General features: G+C 45.0%; 1 protein-coding gene across 1 annotated transcript; it reads left to right on the top strand.

Moving 5' to 3' along the window:
- The first annotated feature begins 192 nt into the window (after window positions 1–192).
- On the top strand, window positions 193–15,148 carry CKMT2 (creatine kinase, mitochondrial 2). Its single transcript, XM_059694192.1, has 10 exons — window positions 193–316; window positions 3,783–3,954; window positions 5,199–5,397; window positions 6,741–6,836; window positions 7,322–7,543; window positions 9,179–9,264; window positions 10,191–10,314; window positions 10,523–10,657; window positions 11,936–12,061; window positions 14,890–15,148. Exons 2-10 carry the CDS (start codon window positions 3,803–3,805, stop codon window positions 15,007–15,009), a joined length of 1,260 nt encoding a protein of 419 aa, XP_059550175.1. The 5' UTR covers window positions 193–316; window positions 3,783–3,802; the 3' UTR covers window positions 15,010–15,148.
- Window positions 15,149–24,233: the final 9,085 nt, after the last annotated feature.

Below are 24,233 nucleotides of genomic sequence, written 5' to 3'. Positions count from 1 at the left end.
TGAGCTGGGCTGCAGGCCCCCAAACCCCTCTCAGAGCCCGGGGGAGGCAGCTTCCAGGACCACACTTGGGCGAGGGAACCATTTCAGAGAAAGGGCAGGTGCTAGAAAGAGCGCAGGGCTGGCGGCAGAGAAGTCAGGGGCTGGCCTTCAAGGGCACAGCTGGGGGAACAAGTGTGGCCAGAGATCCTGGATGGGATTGGCCAGAGGGGCCCAGCCCCGCCCAGCCCGAGCCTTGTCCAGGCTGGCCCTGCCATCTCGCGTTACACACCGCTTGGCTGTGTGCTTGCGGCAGGACGCGAGAGACTCCGGCTCCAAGGTCAGTGAGACCATGAAACTCAGCTTTCTGCCTCTTTAGCCGGGGCACTGCTAGAGCCGGTGTGGGGGGTCTGGTGAGCCGGCGCCCCAGGGCTGGAGGCCGGGACCACCTCTAGGACGGTTGTCCTGGCACTGTGGTGGTAACTAAAGAAGCCCTGGGCTGAAGGCTCCCCTGTCCCCCGCACACGGGCACAGGCACAGGGCACAGGTCCTTCCCGTGGGACAGCTCTGCATGAGGTGCCGGAACCCCACCAGCACCCTGCTTGCAATGCTTGTTTTTGATAGAGAATCAGGATTATTTTTTTCTTGATGGAAAAAAACATCTAAATGCCACTGAATGTGGGATTTTTAACCTTCAACTTTCCCTCCCTTGTAATTTACAGAGACTAATGGGTTTGTTTCTGGGAGAGGTCTCCTTCAGCAGCAAGAACAGGTGCAAGTCACTGGCTTGGTATATACTAACTGGAAAATGAACTTTGCGAGGCCCCCAAAACGAGCTCATTACGAGTCGGCCCAGTAGCTGGATCCAATTTAAACTGGTTCACATTGTTGCTAGAGCATCATTCTTGAAATGACTAACACATCAATAACGAACCAAGTATTGTTTCTTCCCCACCGGAGGGGAAAACTGCTGGGCATTTCCTGTATGTGTTTGGCTAGTTGGCTCTCGGCAAGCTGCTGTCAGCCCTGTTCTTGCTTCATGAGTGGGTGACATCTGTGCCTTTGAATGACCCGGTGCATGTGGAGAACTGGGCAGCTCTCGTGAGGATTTGCCAGAACACATTTGCCAGAACAAGCCAAACCCTCCGGCTCTCCTTAGTGCTGCCCTTCAGGCCTTCCTGCTCTGCGATCCCCACAGGGTCAGCTGGGGCCATGTGCATGGCAGTTAATGCCCCCAGGACAAGGCTACGCTAATGTAACTGGTGTGCTGTTGCCAGAGGGCTTTTTTCCTGCCTGCAGCTCTCACACTTCCCATGCCTAGTGTCCTTGGTATGTTCTCTCTGTTCTCCTGGAGAACAAGACCACACAGAAGCTTGACTAACCCAGGGCCTTCGAGAGATCTGGGCATTACTGGGCTGTGTGAGCACCCAATTCCTCCTTTGCTTTTATAAGCACCTCTTCCAAAGACCCCCGCCTTTAGCGCTAAACCTCCTGTGGGTTATGGGTTAAGGCGCCATCCCAGCAAAGCACAGGAGTGCCACATGCTCCTGGTGCTCCGCCAGCTTCAGGATCAAATCACATCCTCTGAGAACGGGCCAGGTGGATTTTCCTAAAAGACTGGCTGAGGAAGGTTCAGGAAACTGTGGGGGTGGGGAGAGGATAAGGCATGGGGAGTCGTGGGTGCTCAGAGGCAGGAGGGGGCTTGGTTCCTGGCTCGGAGGCCCTGGGTCTCCATCTCTGCTGCAGCTTCGAGAAGGACCCTTTTGTCTTCTCAGAGGAAACCAGGCAGGAGCGTGTGTCAAACATTCTTGGAGTTCCTGCCCACTGAGTCAGGAATCCCAGAGGGAGCCAGCCTTGAAGGTGACTGCTGGAGGTCATCTACCCTGCCTGAGAAGCCACAGAGAATCCTAACCTTGGGCAGGCAGGGAGGCACCTCCTCCTTTAGAGCATTTCAAAGGACTAGATGTTTCCAACCTCCTATTTTCTTAAAAACAACTTACCCTTAGAGAGGAGTCTGGTAATTTCTTCCTCACAAGAAATCCCAGGAAAGCCTTTACTTTCTTGTAAGTAAAGGCTGTAAACATCTCCAGCCTATGACTGTCTACTTGCTGAATAAGACAGATGCCCAAGGGTGCCCAGTAGGTGATGAGTGATGTGAACCCTTTGCTCTCTCGGAATGGGAGGAGACAGCCGTTTTCTGCTGGCCTAGGAGGCTGGCAACTGTGGGAATTGGTTCAGAGTGTTCTGTGGACCTGGTTCAACCCTGGACATCTACTGTTTGGGGGGTGATTCTTTCTGGATGGAAAGCTGACACGTGGTCTTGCCACTGCCCTCCGTCCCCAAGGAGCTCAGACACATGGGCGCTGTGTACAGCTGGACCAGAAATGACTCTGAGTCAGCAGAAAGGCACCCACGGTGTCTCCATCCAGGATATTCAGGACAACCAGGAGGCTCAGAATTGAGGCAATGACAGAACTCAACACCTGCACATTCCAAATGTTATGGAACCAGACAAAACCCTTAGACCCGGACCCAGGCTCTCAGTACACTTGCCTGGGACAGAGAGATATACAGCTCCTGGGCGCTCTGACAAAAGGGCATAATCTGGTGGTTCTTGCTTTTTAATGGAGAGGGTGAGTGTAGGACTAAAACACTATCATTGTCTTTGGCTGTCATCTTGCACCCCATGTAAAAGTCTCCTTGGCTTGAGGCTCAGCAATTCTGCCAGATTTTAGTTCTGATGCTGTAAACAATGCTGTATAAATCAGGAGTCACAAAGGTGTTCCAGGCTAGGGAAACTGAGGCAGATAGCTCCTATGGAGCGAGACATGACCTCCTTCCTCACCCCTGCAATCCCTAGTTCTGTACAAGGGAGAAGAGAGGAGGGAAGGAGACAGAAGGCAAGAACAAATCTCAGAGGAAGGCAGACAGGCCCAGCAGGCTGGCTGTCGTGTCGGGCACTTAGCATCAGAGTGGAGTGAGCAGAGGTACCCCTGGTGTCCAGGCCACTTCAGCTGGAGTTTGAGGACAGGGAAAGAGAACAGGCTTAGAAAGAATATTCTGGGACTTGGGCAGAGTCACATGCCCTGAGGCGATAATCCTATGAGGAGGAGCTACTGTGATAAATGCATTGCTACGGTCTTAGGGGTTTAACGGAGAGGAGTGATCTGCGGCACTCCTAGGTCCTCAACCACAAAGGTCATTTCCCCGGTAACTGCTGGCCAGTGAGGGGCTGTCTGTAGGTGCTGGAGTTTGCAAGAGGCTTGAATCCAGGGCCAAAGACAAGCCTGGGTTCAAATCCCAGCTCTTCGATGTGCTGGCCCTGAGATCTGGAGGTCTTGAGCCTCAGTTTCCCCACCTGAAAAACAATGGCCACTTGGCAGATTGTTGCAAAGACTAAAGACAATGTTCATAGGGCCCCTTGCATGGCACATGCCTCATGATAGGAGCTTACTAAATGTTAGTTTAAAAAAAAAAAAAAAGACAGTAAAGCTTGCTTGGGCGTGAAGCGACGGAAAGGACCTCCCAGGGAGCCAGAAAGTAGCAATCCTGTTTTGGTTATTTCTCCCTATCATAGCACCGGAGAAAAGGTCATGGACTTCAGGGAGTTTGACATTCACAATGTGCAAAACCACCCAGATTTTCCCCAGCAGTGTGGAGGGGTGTGGGGGAGAAAGGAAGAAAGAGGAAAACACACCGGAAGACAGGCTCCGGCTGCTGCAGTTCTTTCTCGTGCCGGTTGATCTCCACGCTGGGGTTCAGGGCCATCCAGTGAGGCTGTCTCACCCAGTTTTTCTGCTTTCCAGACACTCAACCAAGAGGAAGGATGGCCAGTGCCTTCTCTAAGTTGCTAACTGGCCGCAATGCTTCTCTGTTATTTGCCACGCTGGGCACCAGTGCCCTGACCACCGGGTACCTGGTGAACCGGCAGAATGTGCGTGCTGAGTCCCGGGAACAGCACAAGCTATTCCCTCCGAGGTAAGTCCTCTTGGCTTTCAAATAGCTCCCGGTGCCAGCCAGAACTATGCTGCCCCCTGCTGGACACTGCCGTGGAGGACAGCTAGGTGGCGAATACAAGGAAGTGTAGCGTCACCTTTCCTGCCCAGAGCTTGCAGTCTGGTTGGATAGTAATAATAGTCACAGTTAACAATTGATTAGCACTTCTATAGTGTGTTAATCACTCTACATGGAGTATCTACTTTATTCACCTTAGCATCCCTTTGTGATGAAACGGAGGCTTAGAAAAATTAAATAGTGCCTAAGTGCACACAACTAGTGCAGCCAAATGCAGATTCAGGGACACTGGCTGCAGACTCAGGCCTCATTCACTGCTACACTGCCTTCTGGAACATGTAATCACATAGTGCTGATTTTAAGTGTCAGCTTAAAGGGCATGGCAGGCGGGACGTGGAGGCGTGGCTTGAAGATGGCCTTGTTTCTTCAGCCCTTGGGACCTGGCCAGGACTGAGACAGCACACACTAAATAGAGCTGAAGTGCAGAGCTGACTAAGGGGTTCCACATGCAGGGGTGGATGGGAGCGGCGGGGAAAGCCCGGTGTTTCTCAGAGACATTTACGGCTCTTGTGGGAATCAGGGTCTCTGAGGGAATGACCTGCTCCCAACATGCACCTCAGGGATTCCTGAGGTGAGATTGCCTGTGTTTGAGCCTGTGGCGGTCCCGCATCCCCTATTCTTCAACCAATTCGTATCCCAGCGTAGGACATTTTATTTCTTTCTATGTATTATTCCAACCGATATTTACTGAATGCCTGTTTCAATAGCCAGACTCAACAAAGCAGATAGTCACAGAGCTTGCATCAGAGAAAGAGGGCGGATAAATGGCTGCTTTTCTGTGTGGTCCCACCTGCAGGGTTTCAGCCTCTATCACTAGACCCAAGGCACCAAAATGCACCTGTTGTATTTTACCAAAACTTCTGGGTTAAAAAGTGCACGTGACTCCATTTATTTTCTAACTATTTTCCCTCTCCCTCCCTTTTACATGAGCATGAGCCAGTCTGGGCCGCTGCAGCCAGGTCCCTTTCTTTGGCAGTTCAGGGGACTTTATTTTTCTACTCTGGCTTACATAAGTCATGACTCCTAGCCAAGTGTCTCGTGCTTACTGGCTAAAGAGAGGCTGGTGGAAGGATGGGCAGACACAAAGGCCATTCATAGGGCCCTCCCTTCAGGGCTGCTCCCTGAAAGCCTGTCCCCTTGATGCACAGTGCGGACTACCCTGACCTTCGCAAGCACAATAACTGCATGGCCGAGTGCCTCACCCCCTCCATCTACGCCAAGCTCCGCAACAAGATGACGCCCAAAGGCTACACTCTGGACCAGTGTATCCAGACTGGAGTGGACAACCCCGGTCACCCCTTCATAAAGACTGTGGGCATGGTGGCTGGTGACGAGGAGTCCTATGAGGTAAAACTATCAGCTGCAGGTTCTGGAGTGGGCGGGGGGCGGGGAGGGGAGGAGGCGGGGGCGGGCTCTGGGTGCAAGCCCCTTTCTGTGTGGGCCAGCTTTTTGCCTTTTCAGGCAGGGCTGCCTCACAGGGAAGCCAGCAGAACATCCGGAAAGCTTTCTGGAGCAATGAGGGCTGCAGCTTCCCAGGGACAAGGCTTCCCTGGCTGTGGCTCTAGTTCCTCTCAGGGAGGAATTGCTGGCATGACAGAGCTCTCTGAGATCGTCAAGGAGACGAATTGGGAAAATATATGCTTTTTATTTTATTGGTGTGTATTCACCCATAAGACATTAGGAGATGATGTGTTAGTGGCTGGGCTTTACTGGGGGTGGAGGGCGGTGTGGTGTGTCTTTAGTTTGAGACTTACTCATTACACAGCCACTGCAGCCCAGGCTTCTGAGTTCAAGTCTCTGGGAAATCCCATGATCTCCGCATCCTCATCCTTGGCACAGAAGCACACAGGACGGCCTGCCGCTAGGGGAGCTCAGCCACCTGTGGCCCTCTCCATAGAGCAGCTCCTAGTCCTGGCAGATGTCTCGGCTGCCTCCCCAAGGCCCCCTCCTTGCCCTTCTGTTGCAGGAGGTGAAGGCAGTTCCCTGGGAGGGCAGCCATCAGGAGGAGGGAGGGGCCGCCTTGAGGCTGGTAGCTCCCTCACACACAGCAATGGGCAGCTCTGGGCTCCCTGGAGTCCCAGACCAGACCTAGCTCCCTGGCCCAACACTCCCCCCCCCCCCCCACTTCCCACAGCTCCCTAAGTCTGCAGGGTGCTCTGTTATGACTTCTCTGAATGTTCTTTTACTTAAAGGTTGCTCCTAACGTTTTTAGTTTAAAAAAAAAATAGATTATGCACGAGGTATTTTGGGTTGGGAAGGTCCGCACAGCGTGAGAGGTCCCTGCTCTGCACTAACTGATGCTGGAGGCGTTTCTTCTGGTGCAGCTGGGGGTTTCCACGACTGTATTCTGTTGCTTAAACTCTAGAAACTCACCTTCCCTTTGACCACAAAACTACGTAGCCTCTGATCTAGCGGCTTCTTTTACCCCAAAGGCAAGAACTCCTGGAGAAAACCCTCAGATCCTTAAACGCAACATTTCCTTGTTCCGTCAGATGGCAGTGAGCTTAGAGCGATCATTAGGGAGGAGGGTACAATGGCAGAGTCCTGCTTTCTCTGGTGGAAGTCCATCATCACCATCATCACCTGCACCGTTATTAACTACTAATCCACTCACACCCTTTCCTGCATGGTCGTCTTTTCATAGTAGACGCACCAATTAAAGAGAAACAGGAGCATCTTTCCTCCTGCAGGTGTTTGCCGACCTTTTTGACCCTGTCATTAAACTCAGGCACAATGGCTACGACCCCAAGGTGATGAAGCACCCCACGGATCTGGATGCATCCAAGGTAGGCTCGGCCGCCTCTGGCCGCTCCCGTCAGCTGGCACCCCAGGGCCCACAGTGAGGAGCGCCCTGCCGGGAGAAGGGCCCCTGGGTCAGATGCCCCTTCAAGTCCTGACGCGGTAGCACAGCATGCTTCCTGGAGAGCCCCCCTCCCCCTGCCCCCACAAGGCCAGGAAAGCCCCAAAGGTGGTGGTGGTCACTAACGTTAGGCCTCTCCTATAGCAATTCCTTTCTTCATAGCACTCCTAAGGGGGGCATGGGATTCCAGGCGGCTCTGTGCAGAGAGCTCTGCCCTCTCACCCGTCTCTGAAGCCCCCGCCTCCCGCTCCCACCCACGCCCCGTTCCAGACTGTGTCCCGCATGTTGTGCAAATGCGCCCAGCGCCGGAGGGTCTCTCCAGGGGACACTGCCAGGCGGTGGGTTGTGGCCGAGGCAGGACCGGGCGGGGCCGGGGCGGGCCGGCGGCGTGACCCCGCGCTCTGTCCGCAGATCACCCACGGGCAGTTTGACGAGCGCTACGTGCTGTCCTCCCGGGTGCGCACCGGCCGCAGCATCCGCGGGCTGAGCCTGCCGCCAGCCTGCTCCCGGGCGGAGCGCAGGGAGGTGGAGAACGTGGCCATCACGGCCCTGGAGGGCCTCAAGGGCGACCTGGCTGGCCGCTACTACAAGCTGTCCGAGATGACCGAGCGGGACCAGCAGCAGCTCATCGACGTGAGTGGCCCCCGAAGCGCGCGGGCCGCCGGGGTGGGGCTGAGCCCTGACCCACACCGTGCGGCCTCTCCCGGAGCTCAGGCCCTGCCCTGGCTGGGAGCTTGCTGGGGCGTCTGCGTGTTCAGAGTCGTGAAGACGAGGCCTTAAAACGTTAGGCCAACCCACGCAAGCATTCTAAGGGTCAGATCTGCAGATCTGGGTATGAGTGGAGGTGAATGGAGGATTTCTCTGCTGGCTGGTAAATGAAAACAAAAAGGTGTGGGGATCCTGTGCCACACCCACAGGAAGTGGTGGAAACTAGGAAAACCTGGAAAGGAGCTTCTCCAGGTGGAGCCTGCCCTGACTGGCACTGGAGCCAGCCTCTGGGATGCCTGCCGCCTGCACATCCAACACAGCTTCACTCCAACACTAGAGTGAACAGAACCTAACCCCAAAGCACAGCTAAAACAGGATGGCAGTTTCAAAAGTAACGTCTAACTAAAGTCCAAGGAGCAGCAGAAACAAATACCTGTCATTTCAGAAGATGCAAGGTCACAAAATATGCCTCATTTCCAATGCAGGCAGGCCAGTCTCCTGGTCTCTGCAACCTCAGGCCAACCCTCCCCTTGTCCCCTACAGAACCAGCCCTCCTGCACCTCATGTAGCCAATCTGCTTCCCAGCTTAAGGAACACTGTTTTGTGGGCAGTGACTGTCCACAAGTCTGTGCTGGCTCAAGTCTCTGACCTCTTCTACTTCTCAGAGATTGAAGAAAGACTTCCCTGCCCATAGCCTCTTGATTTCTGACTCCGTGTAACAATACTTGAATGCATGGTATCCATATTCACACTCTTTACTGTGTACACACGGAAGGAAAAATGTCGGTCACTCAACATTGATTTCGATAGGTAGAGTAGTATATTGTAGTTGAAGGCACAGCTTGGGAGTCATTCAAGTCTAGGTTTGAATATAAGCTCTAGGACCTCCTAGCTGTGTGATATCAGATAGGTTATTTTCTCTTTCTGAATCTCAGTTTTTCTCACCTATAAAAGAGAATGATTATGCTTGGCGCATAGTGTCGTTGCGAGGCTTAAGGAAATAAATTATAAGCACATAGCATAGAGCCCAGCACATAGTCAGCATTAAATTAGTGGTGGCTATTTTTATTTGTAGATCCTTACTTCACATTTCTAAGACTTTTTAATGAAAGGAATGGTAATAAATGAATCAGTAATGTTAGAAACGTAGAGAATGGTGGCTGTGCAGAACAGACTTTTCAAGATGGTGCCCCTTACTCACTGCCCATTCTGCCACTGCATGGGGTTGGTGCTGGTGGGGTTTACACACTCCATAGCGATGAAGCGTTTCCATTGGGCTAACCCAGTGGGTTTCAACCTTAGCTCTACACTAGAATCACCTGAAGAGCTTTGAAAAATCCCACTGTCCAGGCCACAGCTCATATGGTCAGAATCTCTGGGGTGTGGGCATTAGTACTAATTTTTAAGTTCCCAGGTTATTCTAGTGGGCAGCCATGGCTGAGGACCACTGCCTGAGGACCACAGCCATTGTTAGTGAGTTGAAACTTGGACACCTGGCACCGGCAGTCATGCCCGATCTCATTCGTTTCTCCTTTCTGCTTTGTCCCTTTTGGCCTGCAGGACCACTTTCTGTTTGATAAGCCAGTGTCCCCTTTGTTAACGTGTGCTGGGATGGCCCGGGACTGGCCTGATGCCCGGGGAATCTGGTAGGGACACAGCGTTTCACATTTGCAGTGTGTGCAGAGGCTGTCCTGCAGGCCGTCTGCTTGTCCTAACCTGAAGTTGCTGTGACGTGCACTTGACAGCATGCCCAGCTTGAGCTACTGGAGAGAGAGAGTATTTAGAAACTCTGTGTGACGGTTGTGTGTGTGTGTGAGTGTGTGTGTGATGTTTCTAAGATATGTAGGGACATTGGCCTGTTTGCATGAATTATGCATGAGAAAAAGACTATATTCTTTAAGAAAAAAATTAGGTTCATATTATTTGAACTCACATAAAATGTTTCATGACATTAAAACAGAGGGCAGAAAATGAAAAGTAAATATTGAGGATTTAAGTAAAACCCAATGAGGAAGAATGGATACCGAGTATACATATATTTGACCCTGGCCAACAGTTTTCAGTCCACTTTGATTCCTGTACCTTGGTAGGTTATTATGACACTACCTGAAAGAGATGAGATTAAAGTGTTCCTGAGCAGCTGGTAGGATCTATACAGCAAACATAGGTAAAAATCTTCTGCACTTCATATACCTTAGACTGCAGGTAAAACTTTTTTTTTTTAAGGACCACAAGATTTTGGTTGAATCTATTAGGAGATAAAACACTCCTATTAGTGTCAAAGCCAAATATTACCATAGTTGAATTATTGTCATCCTAGTCTGAGGAATGAGGGAGATTACATTCTTGTTGAGCAAAAACATGACATATATAAGGGTCGGAGTGGTCTTATTCTTCATTCTGTCATTGTAACAGCATTTTATAGTACTTATTCAGGCACAATTACGAGATTAGGGCCATCTAAGAAATTAGGAAGATAAAATGAAGCAATCAAGCCAAAGAGGTAATGGGAATTTGCATGTGTTGAAACAAATATAATTAACACTCAACACCATATTTCTCTCTTCGTTAGGCATAATTATGACAAGACATTTCTCATCTGGATTAATGAGGAAGACCACACCAGGGTAATCTCTATGGAAAAAGGAGGCAATATGAAAAGAGTATTTGAGCGATTCTGTCGTGGACTAAAAGAAGTAAGATGTTATCAGAGATTTCTGAATATTCACTAAAATAAAATATCTTTATTTTTCATTCTTAAAAGAAGACAATGCAGTGCCTTCCAAGATGGGGCTCATGTATCCTAGGGATCATGGCACTCACATACACACACTTCTCCCTGAGGTTTGGGGTGTGCTGAATGAACGGACATCTGAGAACTCCATCATTTGTTCACTGTTGTAGGTAGAACGCTTGATCCAAGAACGAGGCTGGGAGTTCATGTGGAATGAGCGCCTCGGATACATTCTGACCTGCCCTTCGAACCTTGGCACAGGATTACGGGCTGGTGTCCACGTTAAGATCCCGAAGCTGAGCAAGGTAATGTGTTGTAGCCAGCAGCCCTGTTGGGTTCCTCCAGCATCCCCTCAGAGGGGACTGCTTTGTGGAGGGAGAAAATGTCACTGCCCATGCCTTAATCCTTACTTTCTGCACCTACAACCAAAAAATACTGAGAGAAGGTTAAGTTGACCACAAAAGACATTTGTTTCAGTGGGACAGAGGTGAAGGGGCTCTGAGAAGGAGCTGTGGCTTCAAGAACAAAAAGTTTAAATTCTCCCTTATATGACAAACCTGGATAGATAGAAGGGCTGCTCTGCTCCTTGAGGTTCCTTCCATCTCCTTCTCCGACTCTCCTAGTGGAGAGGTTCTCAGACCTGAGACTGCATCAGACTCACCAGGAGGCTTGTGAAAACACAGACTGCTGGGCCCACCCGCCTGATTTGCATGTTTACCAAGTTCCCAGGTGACGCTGATGCTGCTGGTCAGGAAGCTGCGCTTGGAGCACCGCTGTCTTAGGGCTTGTCCCCTCTGCATGGTTACCATCAGGCCCCAAGTGGGAGCTTATGGGAAGTGGAGAGAGAGCACACAAGTGTTTCCACGTAAAGGCTTCAGGTCTAGGCCTGGAGGCACACATCATTCTGTAAAAACTTAGCAAAAACTTAGCCAGTGGTCACTTCCTCAGCTCCACTGTGGAAGGGAAGGAAAAAAGGATTCTGTTGGGCAATTAATTTCTGCCACAACAAATGAACCAAATACTTTAAAACAACTTTAGAAAATGTGCTTTCTGCCGAAAAGGTATGAAAATTTTTATTGTTCATAATTCCAATTTTAGAAAAAAAATACTTGATGTGATTTAACGTCATGATTTAATCACATCAGTGATAACTATTATAAAGATGAATAAGGAAAACTCACCAAAGCTGGCATCCAGAGGTGACAAAAGCAGTACAGAAATTAATAACAATACACTTGAAACCTATATAATTTTACTAACCAATGTCACCCCAATAAACATAATAAAATTGTTAAGAAAATAAGTTAAAAAAACAGCCCTGCAACCTTCTAGATGTGTGACCTTGGGCAAGTTAATTCCTCTGAGCCTTAATTTCCTCATCTGTGAAATGGGGGTGAAAGCAAAACCTACTTCATAGGGTTGTTGTAAGGTTTAAAGTTCCAGCACAGAGCCCTGCTACATAGTAAATATATGCTTAATAAACATAACTGTTATAAGCTCTCATTAGATGTCTTTTCTACGTGAAAGTGCCAGTGACAGTGCATGGATTTTGCCTCTACAACACTGTGTTATCCCTGTCCCAGGATCCCCGCTTTTCTAAGATCCTGGAGAACCTGAGGCTGCAGAAGCGTGGCACGGGCGGTGTGGACACTGCGGCAGTGGCAGACGTGTACGATATTTCCAACATAGATCGAATCGGTCGGTCAGAGGTAACATCTCTCTCACCCTCTGAACATGAACTAACAAAATCAGCCTACGAGAAAAAGAAGTAGCCTAACAGCTACTTACCTTATTCACAAAACCCGGGACCTCCTCTTTCCCACTGAGTCCCAGTCCCGTTAGTGCTTGGTTCTGTAGTGCTATTCTTGCACAGGAAACACTGCATGAAGGGAAGCACACTGTCCGCGGGGAGTGTACAGGCAAGCAAAGGACGTGCAGTGGGCCGTGGTCGCCAGCCTGCCCCGGGAGCATTTCCAGGTCTTCAGCAGCAGGAGCTCTGTTATGCCACAGGACAGGAGTGGTGCCTCACTGTGAAGTCAGGGAACACGTGTGCTGTCTCACCGACGGTGATAAAATAGTGGATTTTGCTCCTGATTCTGAATTTCCTTTGGTGAATGAAGGCCACATACTGTCATCTTCATTTAGGCATTTTTAGATACTTGATACTTTCTGAAATAGTACTTTTAGGGCTAAAGATGAGAAATAAGGTATGCACTAGGTGTACATATGATTATGCTCATAAAATAATCCTTAGGATTCCGTGAGTATATAGGATGGAAAGGGTACATACGCTATATGCAGGCCTGGAGCGATGCAAGAGGTGACGCGTAAAGAACACACTTAAGCAACATGCAGCTGAATCCTAAGCAAATACTGATCTCAGTACATTCTATCAATTTATCTGGATGTGGTCCCATTGGATGTATAATGCCCATCACTAATTTAAAAGCCTCTTATTACATACAACGCTTAATAACTCAGTGGCTGGTTATTCAATCTGCGGATTATCGATGCTCTTTCTTCTCCCTTGCCAGCTTTTGAATATTTCATTGCCTATTGGTATGCCTACTAGTAAACTAAGAAAAGAAATGAGAAAATACTCAAAACAGTTAAACCAGCTCTGGTGAAGTACTTGAGGAAGAAGCAGCTAAAAATGCCACAACTTCTGAAATGCACTGACTAATGTTTGGTGTAGTGAATAAGGAAAGTCTGGGCCTAGCCCTGTCTGCTTGTAATATTAACTAGATTTTTATTAATGGAAAGCAAGGTAGTCATTTCTTTGAAAACATTTTATGTCTAATTAAGTTAATAGATAATCATTATAAAAGCTAGAAAAATACCAAAAAGTATTCAAACTTAACCTAAAAACCCTGAGATAACCATCATGGACATTATTCTGAATTACCTCCCACTTTTATACTTATTCAAAAAAAGTTTGGGTTTTTTGTTTTGTTTTTTTTTAAACAACAAAATTTGGTATTATAGTATATATTTGATGTTATAATACAGCTTTCCCCAGTGTATTATATCATGAGCATTTTCCTATACTATTCTTCAAAAACATGATGTTTAATAACAGTCCATTAAAGATAGTCCATTATCTATCTAATATCTCCCTGATAATTTGATGTATTGTTTGGCCATCTCTCTATGTAAGTCCAATCTCTCTGCATAACAATAATCACAATTCTGATTATGTAGTTAAAATAAAATTCCTAGGAAAGGAATTTCTGGGTTGAAGATGAGAGGTCCTGATAACCAAGTTCCCCATCAGGAGATTTATACCAAGATACAGTCCCACTGGCAATCAATGAGAGATCATCTCACCCCACCCTCTTCAACACTGGGATGGGGCAATTGGATGAGTACAAAATATGCTTAGTAATGACTAACTTTCTGATCCAAACCTTTCATGGAGCCTCAGTTTCTTTTTTAAAAAGAAGATATATTTTAATTGATTTCAGAGAGGAAGGGAGAGGGAGAGAGAGACAGAAACATCAGTGATGAGAATCATTGATCGTCTGCCTCCTGCATGCCCCCTACTGGGGATTGAGCTCACAACCCAGGCATGTGCCCTTGACCAGAATCAAACCTGGGACCCTTCAGTCTGCAAGCCAACGCTCTATCCACTGAGCCAAACCAGCTAGGGCAAGACTCAGTTTTTTAGGCATGAAAAGAGGTGGGCAGGGGACTGGACTCCCTCATGCTTAAGGTATGTTCAGATATTCAACAATCCCTTCCATATTTACTGTTTATCCTTGAGTTAAATAATGTATTTTAGTGCTGTCTGGAGTTAGCTAACTAGTTACTACCTTAGTTTGGGTCTCTGCAGGAACAGTGCAAGTAATTTGTTAGGGAGATGACCCCAGAAAAAAGATTCATATGTAGGTGTGATCTAATTTTAAAAACATCAATATTTGTAAATGAAAGTTCTAACATTTTTCAAAAAACAGAAAATTTAAGTTTTTCTTAATATCATTCACAGTTTCTTTTCAGTAGCAAACTGGTCTGGTAAGTAAAAACACTATTTAATTGTTAAACATTTGATTTTAAACAAATTTTCAGAAAGACATATATTTTCAGATAATATCTGAACGATAGCATATTCAGTGCTTGAATAGCCTAGTGGGAGGTCAGAATTCAGATCCAGGCCAAAGAAAAACACAGGGTGTTACTGTGTAATTTTGCCTTTAGACAAACTCTGTTATTTTACAGCTGAGACTGATGGGGGGAAGTATCTGAGATGCAAACTGATGGTTTTCACATATGAAAAACGTTCTCACACACAAAGTAGTAACCCTATCTTAACTAAAGGAAGATCATGAAAAGCCCTGTAAAATGTCTCCACTTCCCTCTCTGACCATGACCATCAGACATCTCTTCTCCCACAATCCCGTAAAGAAAAAATAAGAAAGAAGAAATGGTTATAGACTATCTAATATGGCAAGTCCTCATTGCCCCAGTGTTGTTCCTATTGATCAATGCATTGTATGTGTCTCCTGTGAAAATTAATCATTCATCTTTTTCACTGTCCAAGGTTGAGCTCGTTCAGATAGTCATCGATGGAGTCAATTACTTGGTGGATTGTGAGAAGAAGTTGGAGAGAGGTCAAGATATTAAGGTGCCACCGCCTTTGCCTCAGTTTGGCAGAAAGTGAACTTTCCCTTCCCCATTTATAAGTAATGTGTCTGCTGGTATGACAGACATAAAGGTATTTCTGCTCTGAGAGTTTTTGTAGACTTGGGAAAATGTAAAATTGTATGTCTTATCTTTAGAATAAAACTCTCCTTAATCTCTTTGGTTTCCCTGATTTTTATATATCTTTTTTTAAAATATTTTTTATTGATTAAGATATTGCATATGTGTACCCTCTACCCCCCCCCCCCCGCTCATCTCCTCACCCCCCCGTTGTCCGTGTCCATTGGTTAGGCCTATATGCTTGCATATAAGTCCTTTGGTTGATCTTTCCCCCTTGCCCCCACCCTCCCCTACCTTCCCTCCAAGGCCCGACAGTCCAATCAATGCCTCTCCGTCTCTGGATCAGTCCTTGTTCATCAGTTTATGTTGTTCATTATATTCCACAAATGAGTGAGATCCTGTGGTATTTATCCGCTCTCCAGTTCCATCCATGCTGTGGCAAATGGTAAGAGTTCCTTTTTCTTCTTCCTCTTCTTAAAGAATACCTTTCAGCATTTCATATAATGCTGGTTTGGTGGTGATGAACTCCTTTAGCTTTTTCTTATCCGTGAAGCTCTTTATCTGACCTTCCATTCTGAATGATAGCTTTGCTGGATAAAGTAATCTTGGTTGCAGGTTCTTGCTATTCATCTCTTTGAATATTTCTTGCCACTCTCTTCTGGCCTGCATGGTTTCTGTTGAGAAATCAGCTGACAGTCGAATGGGTACTCCCTTGTAGGTAACTGACTGTCTTTCTCTTGCTGCTTTTAAGATTCTCTCTTTATCTTTTGCTCTTGGCATTTTAATTATGATGTGTCTTGGTGTGGTCCTCTTTGGATTCCTTTTGTTTGGGGTTCTCTGCGCTTCCTGGACTTGTAAGTCCATTTCTTTCACCAGGTAGGGGAAGTTTTCTGTCATTATTTCTTCAAAAAGGTTTTCAATATCTTGCCCTCTCTCTCCTTCTGGTACCCCTATAATTCTGATGTTGGTACGCTTGAAGTTGTCCCAGAGGTTCCTTACACTATCTTCATATTTTTTGAATCTCTTTTCTTTTTTCTTTTTCGGTTGGGTATTTTTTGTTTCTTTGTATTTCAAATCTTTGACTTGATTCTTGGGATCCTCTTGTCTGCTGTTGGATCTCTGTAAATTATTCTTTATTTCAGTCAGTGTATGCTTAATTTCTAGTTGGTCCTTTTTCATGTCCTCCATGGTCTCACTATACTCCTTGAGGGATTCATTACATTTATCGGCAGTTTCCATAAAATTCTTGAAAAACCTTATAAACGTGGCCTTGAACTCTATATCCAGTCGTTTGCTTTCCTCCGTTTCTGCCATTTGTGACCTTTTTCTTTGTCTCCGCATTTTGGCTGCTTCCCTGTGTTGATAGAGTGGCCCTGCGTGCCAGGTGTCCTGTAGGGCCCAGTGGCTCAGCCTCCCCAGTTACCTGGGGTAGACACTCTTGGTGCACTCTTGGTGCCTTGGTTGTTGTAGGATCACTGGGAGGAATTGACCTCCAGGCCAATTGGCTGTGAGAATCAGCTGTGTCTGAAGTGGGAGAATGGTCCCCCTCTGACCACTGGGTACAGTGGCTCCTGGATCTAAGGAGGTGCTAATTCAGCCCCTGCCTGAGGCCACACAGCAGGAGCCACGAAGAGGCTCAGCTGTGAAGCAATGCAAGCCGCTGAGGGGCCTTGGGCCTTCTCCTGGTTTCCCTGATTTTTAAAAAATGTTTACTAAGAAGGGCAAATAACATCCAATTACCAGTAGCAGGAAATAAAAATATTAAAAACAAATATTTTTTAAGGCGATGATAAAAATAATATTTGTAAGTCACCTCATTAGAACAAAAGACACTTTTATCACCTAGGAAATTCCAAGGGATTTGCATGTCATGAACTGGAGTCAAATACCAAATATTACAACAGAAATGTTCCTAGTATTCTTATCACTTAGGAAATTACAAGGATTTTAGGAGCTCTGTGACAGGAACACGGGGCAGATATGTACTAGTATTGTACATACATACACACATACTACATTATTTCACAGGCTCTATTTACTTATTAAAGTAGATTTCAGAAAAAAGGATAAAGGAGGACATTTCATATGTACATACATGTAAATTCATTAAGAAGACTTAAAAACTCAAAATACATGTTCATTTAATAACAAGTTTCAAAATGCATGAAACCCAAACTGACAGAACTGAAAGAGGAAACAAACAAACACACACACAAATTCCTCTCTCAGTATTCCATAGAACAAGTAGACAAATTAACAGGAAGAATACAGAATATTAATTGTGTTTGGATCTGCCTAGAAGCAGATGCCAAGATAGGATTCAACATGAAAGCTGTTTTTGTGGGGAGGGAACAGAAGAAGGAAGATGCATTCAAACAAGCACAGTGCTAGCTTGACAGGGAAGGAAGGAAGATTGGGTAGGAAAAGACTACAAAACAGTTCCAAGAAAGTTTTATCCACGCCAATGGGAAGTCTTCATGCCTGTTGGAAGGCTCTTGTATCTTCTAAAGGAAGAATGGCCTTGCTCATTTATGAGCTGAAAGCAGAATTTGAGTAGCCTGGCCTTAGTATGAACACAATGGCTGACCCGTAGGGGCAGTAAGTAAGAGTTGTCAGCTGGATTGTGCGAGGGGAGGTCTCAGTAATGCATTTTCAGGCCACCACAGTCCACTCTTTGCATCATACAGACTCACTTCAGGGAGGAGCTTCTTTGTGGCTCCCATGGGTCTCACTTTCTAAGGAAGATCTTGGAAAAGGGGGGTTAGCTGTATAAACTAAAATCCCATTGCTGCACCTGGCATTCCTCCGCGACCTCCTCCATTACCCACTCTGAATTTCCCTAATCTTCGTCTTGGCAGGCTGTGGTGGCTTCCTTTGTTGTAGGAGCCAAGCCTTCAGTCCCGAGGTCTTGGCAATTGTATCCTTCTTGGGCCTGGTTTTCACCTCCCGTTGTAATAGTACAAGGGGTGCCACTGTATCACATGGGTTCCCCATCTATCCCTCCCTGTCCCATCGTGTAAAAGCAGCTCTTCTTCTCTGCTGTCAGCGCTGATCACCCCTTTCGCAATGATGGCTCCTATTCTCACCTGCTGGTCCCAGACATGGTAAGTCTTACTATTCCTAAATATTTCATAACAACTTTTTAAAATTTAAAATTGAATTAAGCCCAATTTTTAATGTAAAGGGATACATAGCTATTAATTGAAATGGAGGAAAACTTTGGTATAAATTATGGAATATCTACTGTATTTAATCCAATGATCAAGATAGAAATGAAATCACCATCTTTCTACATTAGAAATATTCCTTTTTCTTGTATATGTAAGGAACTATACAGGGACTTAAAATTTTATTGGGAAACAACAAAAGTGACAGAGATCCTCAAAAACCTCAAAACATTTAAAAAGGCAAACAAAACTGCCATCTAAGATTTAAACTAGAAAAATCTGCACATAATGGAGATTAGCCATCTGTAAGACTAAAACCAAAGAGTTGCCTGGGATCTAAGACTAACCTAAGAACCGCAAGACTGCAATCGGATGGTTCAGAAAAGGAAGGCAAGTAAATTACATTTTATCCTTTCTGCAAAAATTCCTATATGAAGCTAAGGCAAAGGGTTATCATAGAACCTAGAAATGGAGGATGGAGGGATCACATCAGTTGGACGGGCCTTTTGCATCATTGGAGAAGGCCCCACCCAGTTGCTACGAATGATCAATTCTTCATTTGTTCCTATGGTAGATATGGGATTGGATTGTCTGACCTTCTTGCTTTGGGCTCATATGTTCAATAAGTCATGTATTCTAATGCTGAAAATACTAGAGGTCAAGGGTTAAAGAGATGTCCCATAATTAATCATGTATTAATTCTGTAAGCATAACCTACATTTGACAATGAGTAAATATCACATGAGAAATATCACATGATCTCACTCATTTGTGGAATATAATGAACAACACAAATTGATGAACAAAAACAGATCCAGAGACAGAGAAGCATGAATCAGGCCGTCAAACCTCAGAGGGAAGGTCGGGGAGGGTGGGGGTAAGGGGGAGAGATCAACCAAAGGACTTATATGCTAGCATATAGGCCTAACCAATGCCCAACAGGGGGATGAGGGCATGAGTGGGGAGGATGGGAAGGGGGGTGATGTGAGGATAAGGACACATATGTAATAACTTAACAAAAAATATCACATGAGAAATGTAATTATGGAATTATAAAAGCAGGATTTAAGAAGAGGGTTTAAAAATAATTTTATGAAACAGAGTTATAGTGGAAATGCAATGAACTGACAGTCATTTAGTTTTTAACATACACATCAGTCTCCTTCCTTTTAAAATGTACTTGACTTATATAGGCTATTTCTGTATTCAATCCAGAGATTCAGGGAAGAAATGTCATATTTTGGCATCTCCAGAAAATCTTTGCACACAACTCAGTTGTTAGTATAAAAGCAGCTCTGAAAATAGATACTTCTTTCAAATAACGTAGGTGGGGCTGGAAAAGAAGACACTGGGCTCCTGGAATGTAAAAGCTGTGCTGCTAAAGTCCTGGGCAAACAGCACGGAGTAGCTGCAAAGAGAGAGATGGAGTCTGTGAACACTCCGCAGACATGGGCCGAATTACGTGGAACTCATCAGTGCTGATGAGGCACAGACTGCATTCAGGTGCACTTCAATCAGCACTAGATTATACCATTAAAATTAATGAAGCACTAGAAGACTTTAATGAGTAAAAGAGGGTTGGTTTTAAAGTCTTTTATGCATTTGACAATTTGCTTGATGGTGTAATCACATCTCTCTCTAGTAGACAGGTAAAAAGTTTTGGTTATTAAAGGTCTTAAATAACACATTATATCCAACACATCTTTTCAACTTTTACTTACATGGCCTAATGGTTTAGCTCAGTGGTCGGCAAACTGCGGCCCCTTGAGTGTGGCTCTTCCACAAAATACCACGTGCAGGCGCGCACGTACAGTGCGATTGAAACTTCGTGGCCACACTCAAGGGGCCAAAGAGCCGCATGTGGCTCGCGAGCCGCGGTTTGCCAACCACGGGATTTAGCTTAATTAAAACAGATCAATTTATCACCCTGTTGTGTGGATTTTTTAAGTAGGAACTAAACAATTGTTCTCTATCAGATCCCAAGTTTTCTCATTACATAGCGGAGATATCGATTTTCCCTCTTTTAAACTGCTAGCTCACTCAAAGCCAATAAGGCTGTTTGTTTTTTTAAATCTCTTCTAGGAATATATTCATCATGAATGCATGTGTGGAGGAATCCAATCACCTCCAAATAGGGTTTTACTATGAGATTCAGAATATGAAATTGGGAAAGAAAGATGAATATTAGCCAGACATCAATGTGTGTTTTAATATTAGCCTAGCAAATAAGAGAATGAAATATAGTAGTACCTCCCCTTATCCATGGGAAATACATTTCAAGACTCCCAGTGGATGCCCGAAACAGCATGTCTTATCCTCACAGGCTGTGGGCTGCTTAAAGGCAAGGACTCTAAAAAGGTACTGGCAAACAGTAGATATAAAAAAGTGCTTTTTCCTCACCAAGTCTATTTTGTAGAATTCCACTGGTAACTGACTTCCTATTATTCTCTCGGAAGGAACAGTCTAAGGCCCACATCAGGTAGTATTTCCTCAGACATAAGGAGGGGAGGAAGTACTCATTTCAGAGAGGAGAGCTTGCAAATCTTACCACTTATGTGTAATTTAGGTCTGAGTATTCGTTTGAAGCACTTGACACTCCAACCACTAAAACACATGATTAGAAACTTGAACTTGAGAGACAAACCAGAAGAGAGTGAGCTGAGCATAAGAAGGCCATATAATTATTGTGATTAATAGTTCCCATGCTATTGTTTCTCATGTTTAAGAAAAGAATAAGAAAAAGATGCAAGCCTTTTTAGGGCAGAACACAGTCTTCCTATTATTCCTATTCCTTATTGCTTAGCAACTTCCACTAATGGGTTTCTCCTGTTAGACACTTCAGAAACCAGTTTCTTTCACTTCTGAAATAAAGTAATACAGGCATACCTCGGAGACACTGTGGGTTCAGGTTCAGACCGCCATAATAAAGCAGGTATTGTAACCGAGTGAGTCGTAATATTTTTGTTGGTGGAGGGTCTTGCCTTCAGTTTGCAAAAAATGTAATACCTGTGAAGTGCAATAAAGTGACGCATAGTAAAACAGGGCATGCCTGTATTGCTTATAACTTCATTATTGAAAAAACCATCAATACAAATGGAAAAAATAAAAATATAGGGTCACCTCTATGTGTATGTCAGGTAAGAAAACTATCACCAGAAGTGTGCCCCATGGTAATCAACTAACTTCTCTGATACTTGGTTTACTGACCTGTAAAACAATGACATAAGATTTTTAAAGGCATGTATTTCTAAAGGTATGTATTTCTACATAGTTGAAACTTCTCCTGTGTTGTTTCAAAACTCCCATGGATTAAAAAACTCTTTAATAATTATTCTAATGTAATTAGAATAATTATTGTAATGCATACTCATTAAAGAACATTTATAAAATGATAAAGAACAGGAACTCATAATTCTATTCCCCATGGGCCTTACTGTAAGGGTTCATAAAGCCGGGAAGAAAATCACTGAGAGACTTTTTAAGAAAAAAAGCTGTTAGAATGTCACGGTCTGGATCTCATTTCTATTTTCAACAGTAGGGTCATTAATCCTTTTCCTCTCTCTCTGGCTTTATTTTTCTGTGTATTCAAATGGAGTTCAATAAGCGTCCAGACAATCCCGAACACTGCATTAGGTACATTTTTCTATACACAGCCCTCTTCTCTAGATCTATTTTATGGGATCTACTGTATGATCTAAAAAGCTATGTATAGTTCTTCACTGCTTAAGCTCTAAAGGATAAAATGCACTTTAATTTGGTAAAAAAAAAAAAAGACTTTAATTTGTAAAAAATCTGATCCTAGCCTTCCTTTCTAGATTCACTATCGTCCTTCCCAAACTACTCTATAGTTAAATCGGTTGTTTTGAAGAGGCTCATGCTAGTAGGAGACCCAGACTGGGCCTTGGACACTCCTAGTCCTGTAGTACCCACCAGTAACGTTAGCCAGGCTGGCTAGGCACCTCTTACTCTGAGAATCTAGGCAAGAATGAGGATTTAAATTCTAATGGTAGTGGTTCCACTTCCAGGTAATATGGAATAAGCACACTCCCCCTGTGTCCCACTGAATGCAGCTATAAAATGCAATGCATAGGTCAGGTGTCTGAGGACTCTGGAAAATAAATAGTAGCAGGCAAATTAAGGAAGAATAATTCTTTTAAAATATATTTTATTGATTTTTTACAGAGAGGAAGGGAGAGGGATAGTTAGAAACATCAATGAGAGAGAAACATCAATCAGCTGCCTCCTGCACACCCCCACAACCAAGGTACATGCCCTTGACTGGAATCGAACCTGGGACCCTTCACTCCGCAGGACGACACTCTATCTACTGAGCCAAACCGGTTAGGGCAAGGAAGAATAATTCTTAAAGACTGGAATCCAAAGTACCGCTGAACTAGTTCTAAGTTTACATTCTGGATTTTATCTGGACACTGTAGACACCATTTTGTATATACTTTGAGTTGTTTTATTCATGAAAAAAATTTAAGCAGGCAATTGACTTGTTTATACTTGTGTTATGGTGGGTGGCAATTCAAATCTCAGTTCATATCTTTAAGCCTCTGAGTTTGTCTTGTGCATGTGGGTTTAAGGATCAGCTTGAGACTTGTGAGGGATTCATATACAGAAGTAGAGGAGTTCTCTTTGTGGCTCTCTTCCTTCCAGGATTCCCCGTCACTAGCCACTATCCAGGTATGGCTATTGCATGCTTTTTTATGGTTCCTTCAGCCAGAAAGATGATAGTGGGCTGTCTACTACTGTTTTAGCTACTTATGCACCATGTGACTATGGCCCACTCTCAGGGTAAAGACACACACACACACACACACACACACACACACACACACACCACACAACACTCATCCATGTGATAGTTGCTTCTTCAGATTTTGACTCCCCTCTACAAGTGTCTGCTTTTATGTACTCTTCAGAATCCCTATGTAGTTGTTTTTTAATATTTTGTCCAGAATTTATAGTTATCAGGATAAGAGATGTTTTGTAGAATTTTGTATCATCATAATAAACTATTTTTGTTTAAAACATAAACATTTATTGCCTGTGCAAAAATCACATTAATAATTTTTTAAAAGCCTCACATAGCCTTAGCTGGTTTGGCTCAGTGGATAGAGCGTCGGCCTGCAGACTGAAGGGTCCCAGGTTTGATTCTGGTCAGGGGCACATGCCTGGGTTGCGGGCTCGGTCCCCAGTAGGGGATGTACAGGAGGCAACCGATTAATGATTCTCTCTCATCATTTATGTTTCTATCTCTCTCCCTCTCCCTTCCTCTCTGAAATCAATAAAAAAAAAAGCCTCATAGGCAAGGATAACTTAGTGAAGTCTGTTTTAAAGTGGGTTCAAGCAAGCAAACAATCCCCTCCAGTTTTACACAGTAGTAGAGCCCACACATTTGGACTGAGACTTTGGTTCAGATCCTGAGTCTACCTCTTACTAGATGCGTAACCTTGGATAAGTTACTTCAACTCTCTGCACTTGTTTCCTCATTGTAAAATGGAGAAAACAATAGTACTTACCTCTCAGGACATTGGGTGGACTAATTAGGTGATGAATGTAAAGCCGCGGTTGGCAAACCTCGGCTTGCGAGCCACATGCGGCTCTTTGGCCCCTTGAGTGTGGCTCTTCCACAAAATACCACTTGTGGGCGCGCACGTACAGTGCGATTGAAACTTTGTGGCCCATGCGCAGAAGTCGGTGTTTTGTGGAAGAGCCACACTCAAGGGGCTCGCGAGCTGCGGTTTGCCGAGCCGCAGTTTGCCGACCACTGATGTAAAGCATTCAGCACAGTGTTAAGCACCTATAAAAATGTTCAAAGTTAGCTATTATTGCAATAATAGTAATATTTTCTCCTGAATCCCAAAGGATTTCTATGGCCTATTTACTCAATTACTAATCCCTTATTTGATGTACTTTCACAATAACGAATTGAGATCATGTTCCTTCACTTCCGGAAATGAATCACCTACCAAAATTCAGCACAAAACTAAAAAGACAAGTTTTGGTT

This window comes from Myotis daubentonii, chromosome 4, assembly GCF_963259705.1.
Source record: "Myotis daubentonii chromosome 4, mMyoDau2.1, whole genome shotgun sequence".
In the NCBI taxonomy this organism is placed as follows: Eukaryota; Metazoa; Chordata; class Mammalia; order Chiroptera; family Vespertilionidae; genus Myotis; species Myotis daubentonii.
This window is presented reverse-complemented; position numbering and strand designations above follow the sequence as displayed.

Excerpts from the sequence above, each read along its gene's own strand:
- CKMT2 (XM_059694192.1), top strand. The coding sequence starts at position 3,803 with ATGGCCAGTGCCTTCTCTAAGTTGCTAACTGGCCGCAATGCTTCTCTG. Across the intron at positions 10,315-10,522 it reads TCTGTCGTGGACTAAAAGAA|GTAGAACGCTTGATCCAAGA; the intron begins GTAAGATGTTAT and ends TCACTGTTGTAG. Across the intron at positions 10,658-11,935 it reads AGATCCCGAAGCTGAGCAAG|GATCCCCGCTTTTCTAAGAT; the intron begins GTAATGTGTTGT and ends TCCCTGTCCCAG.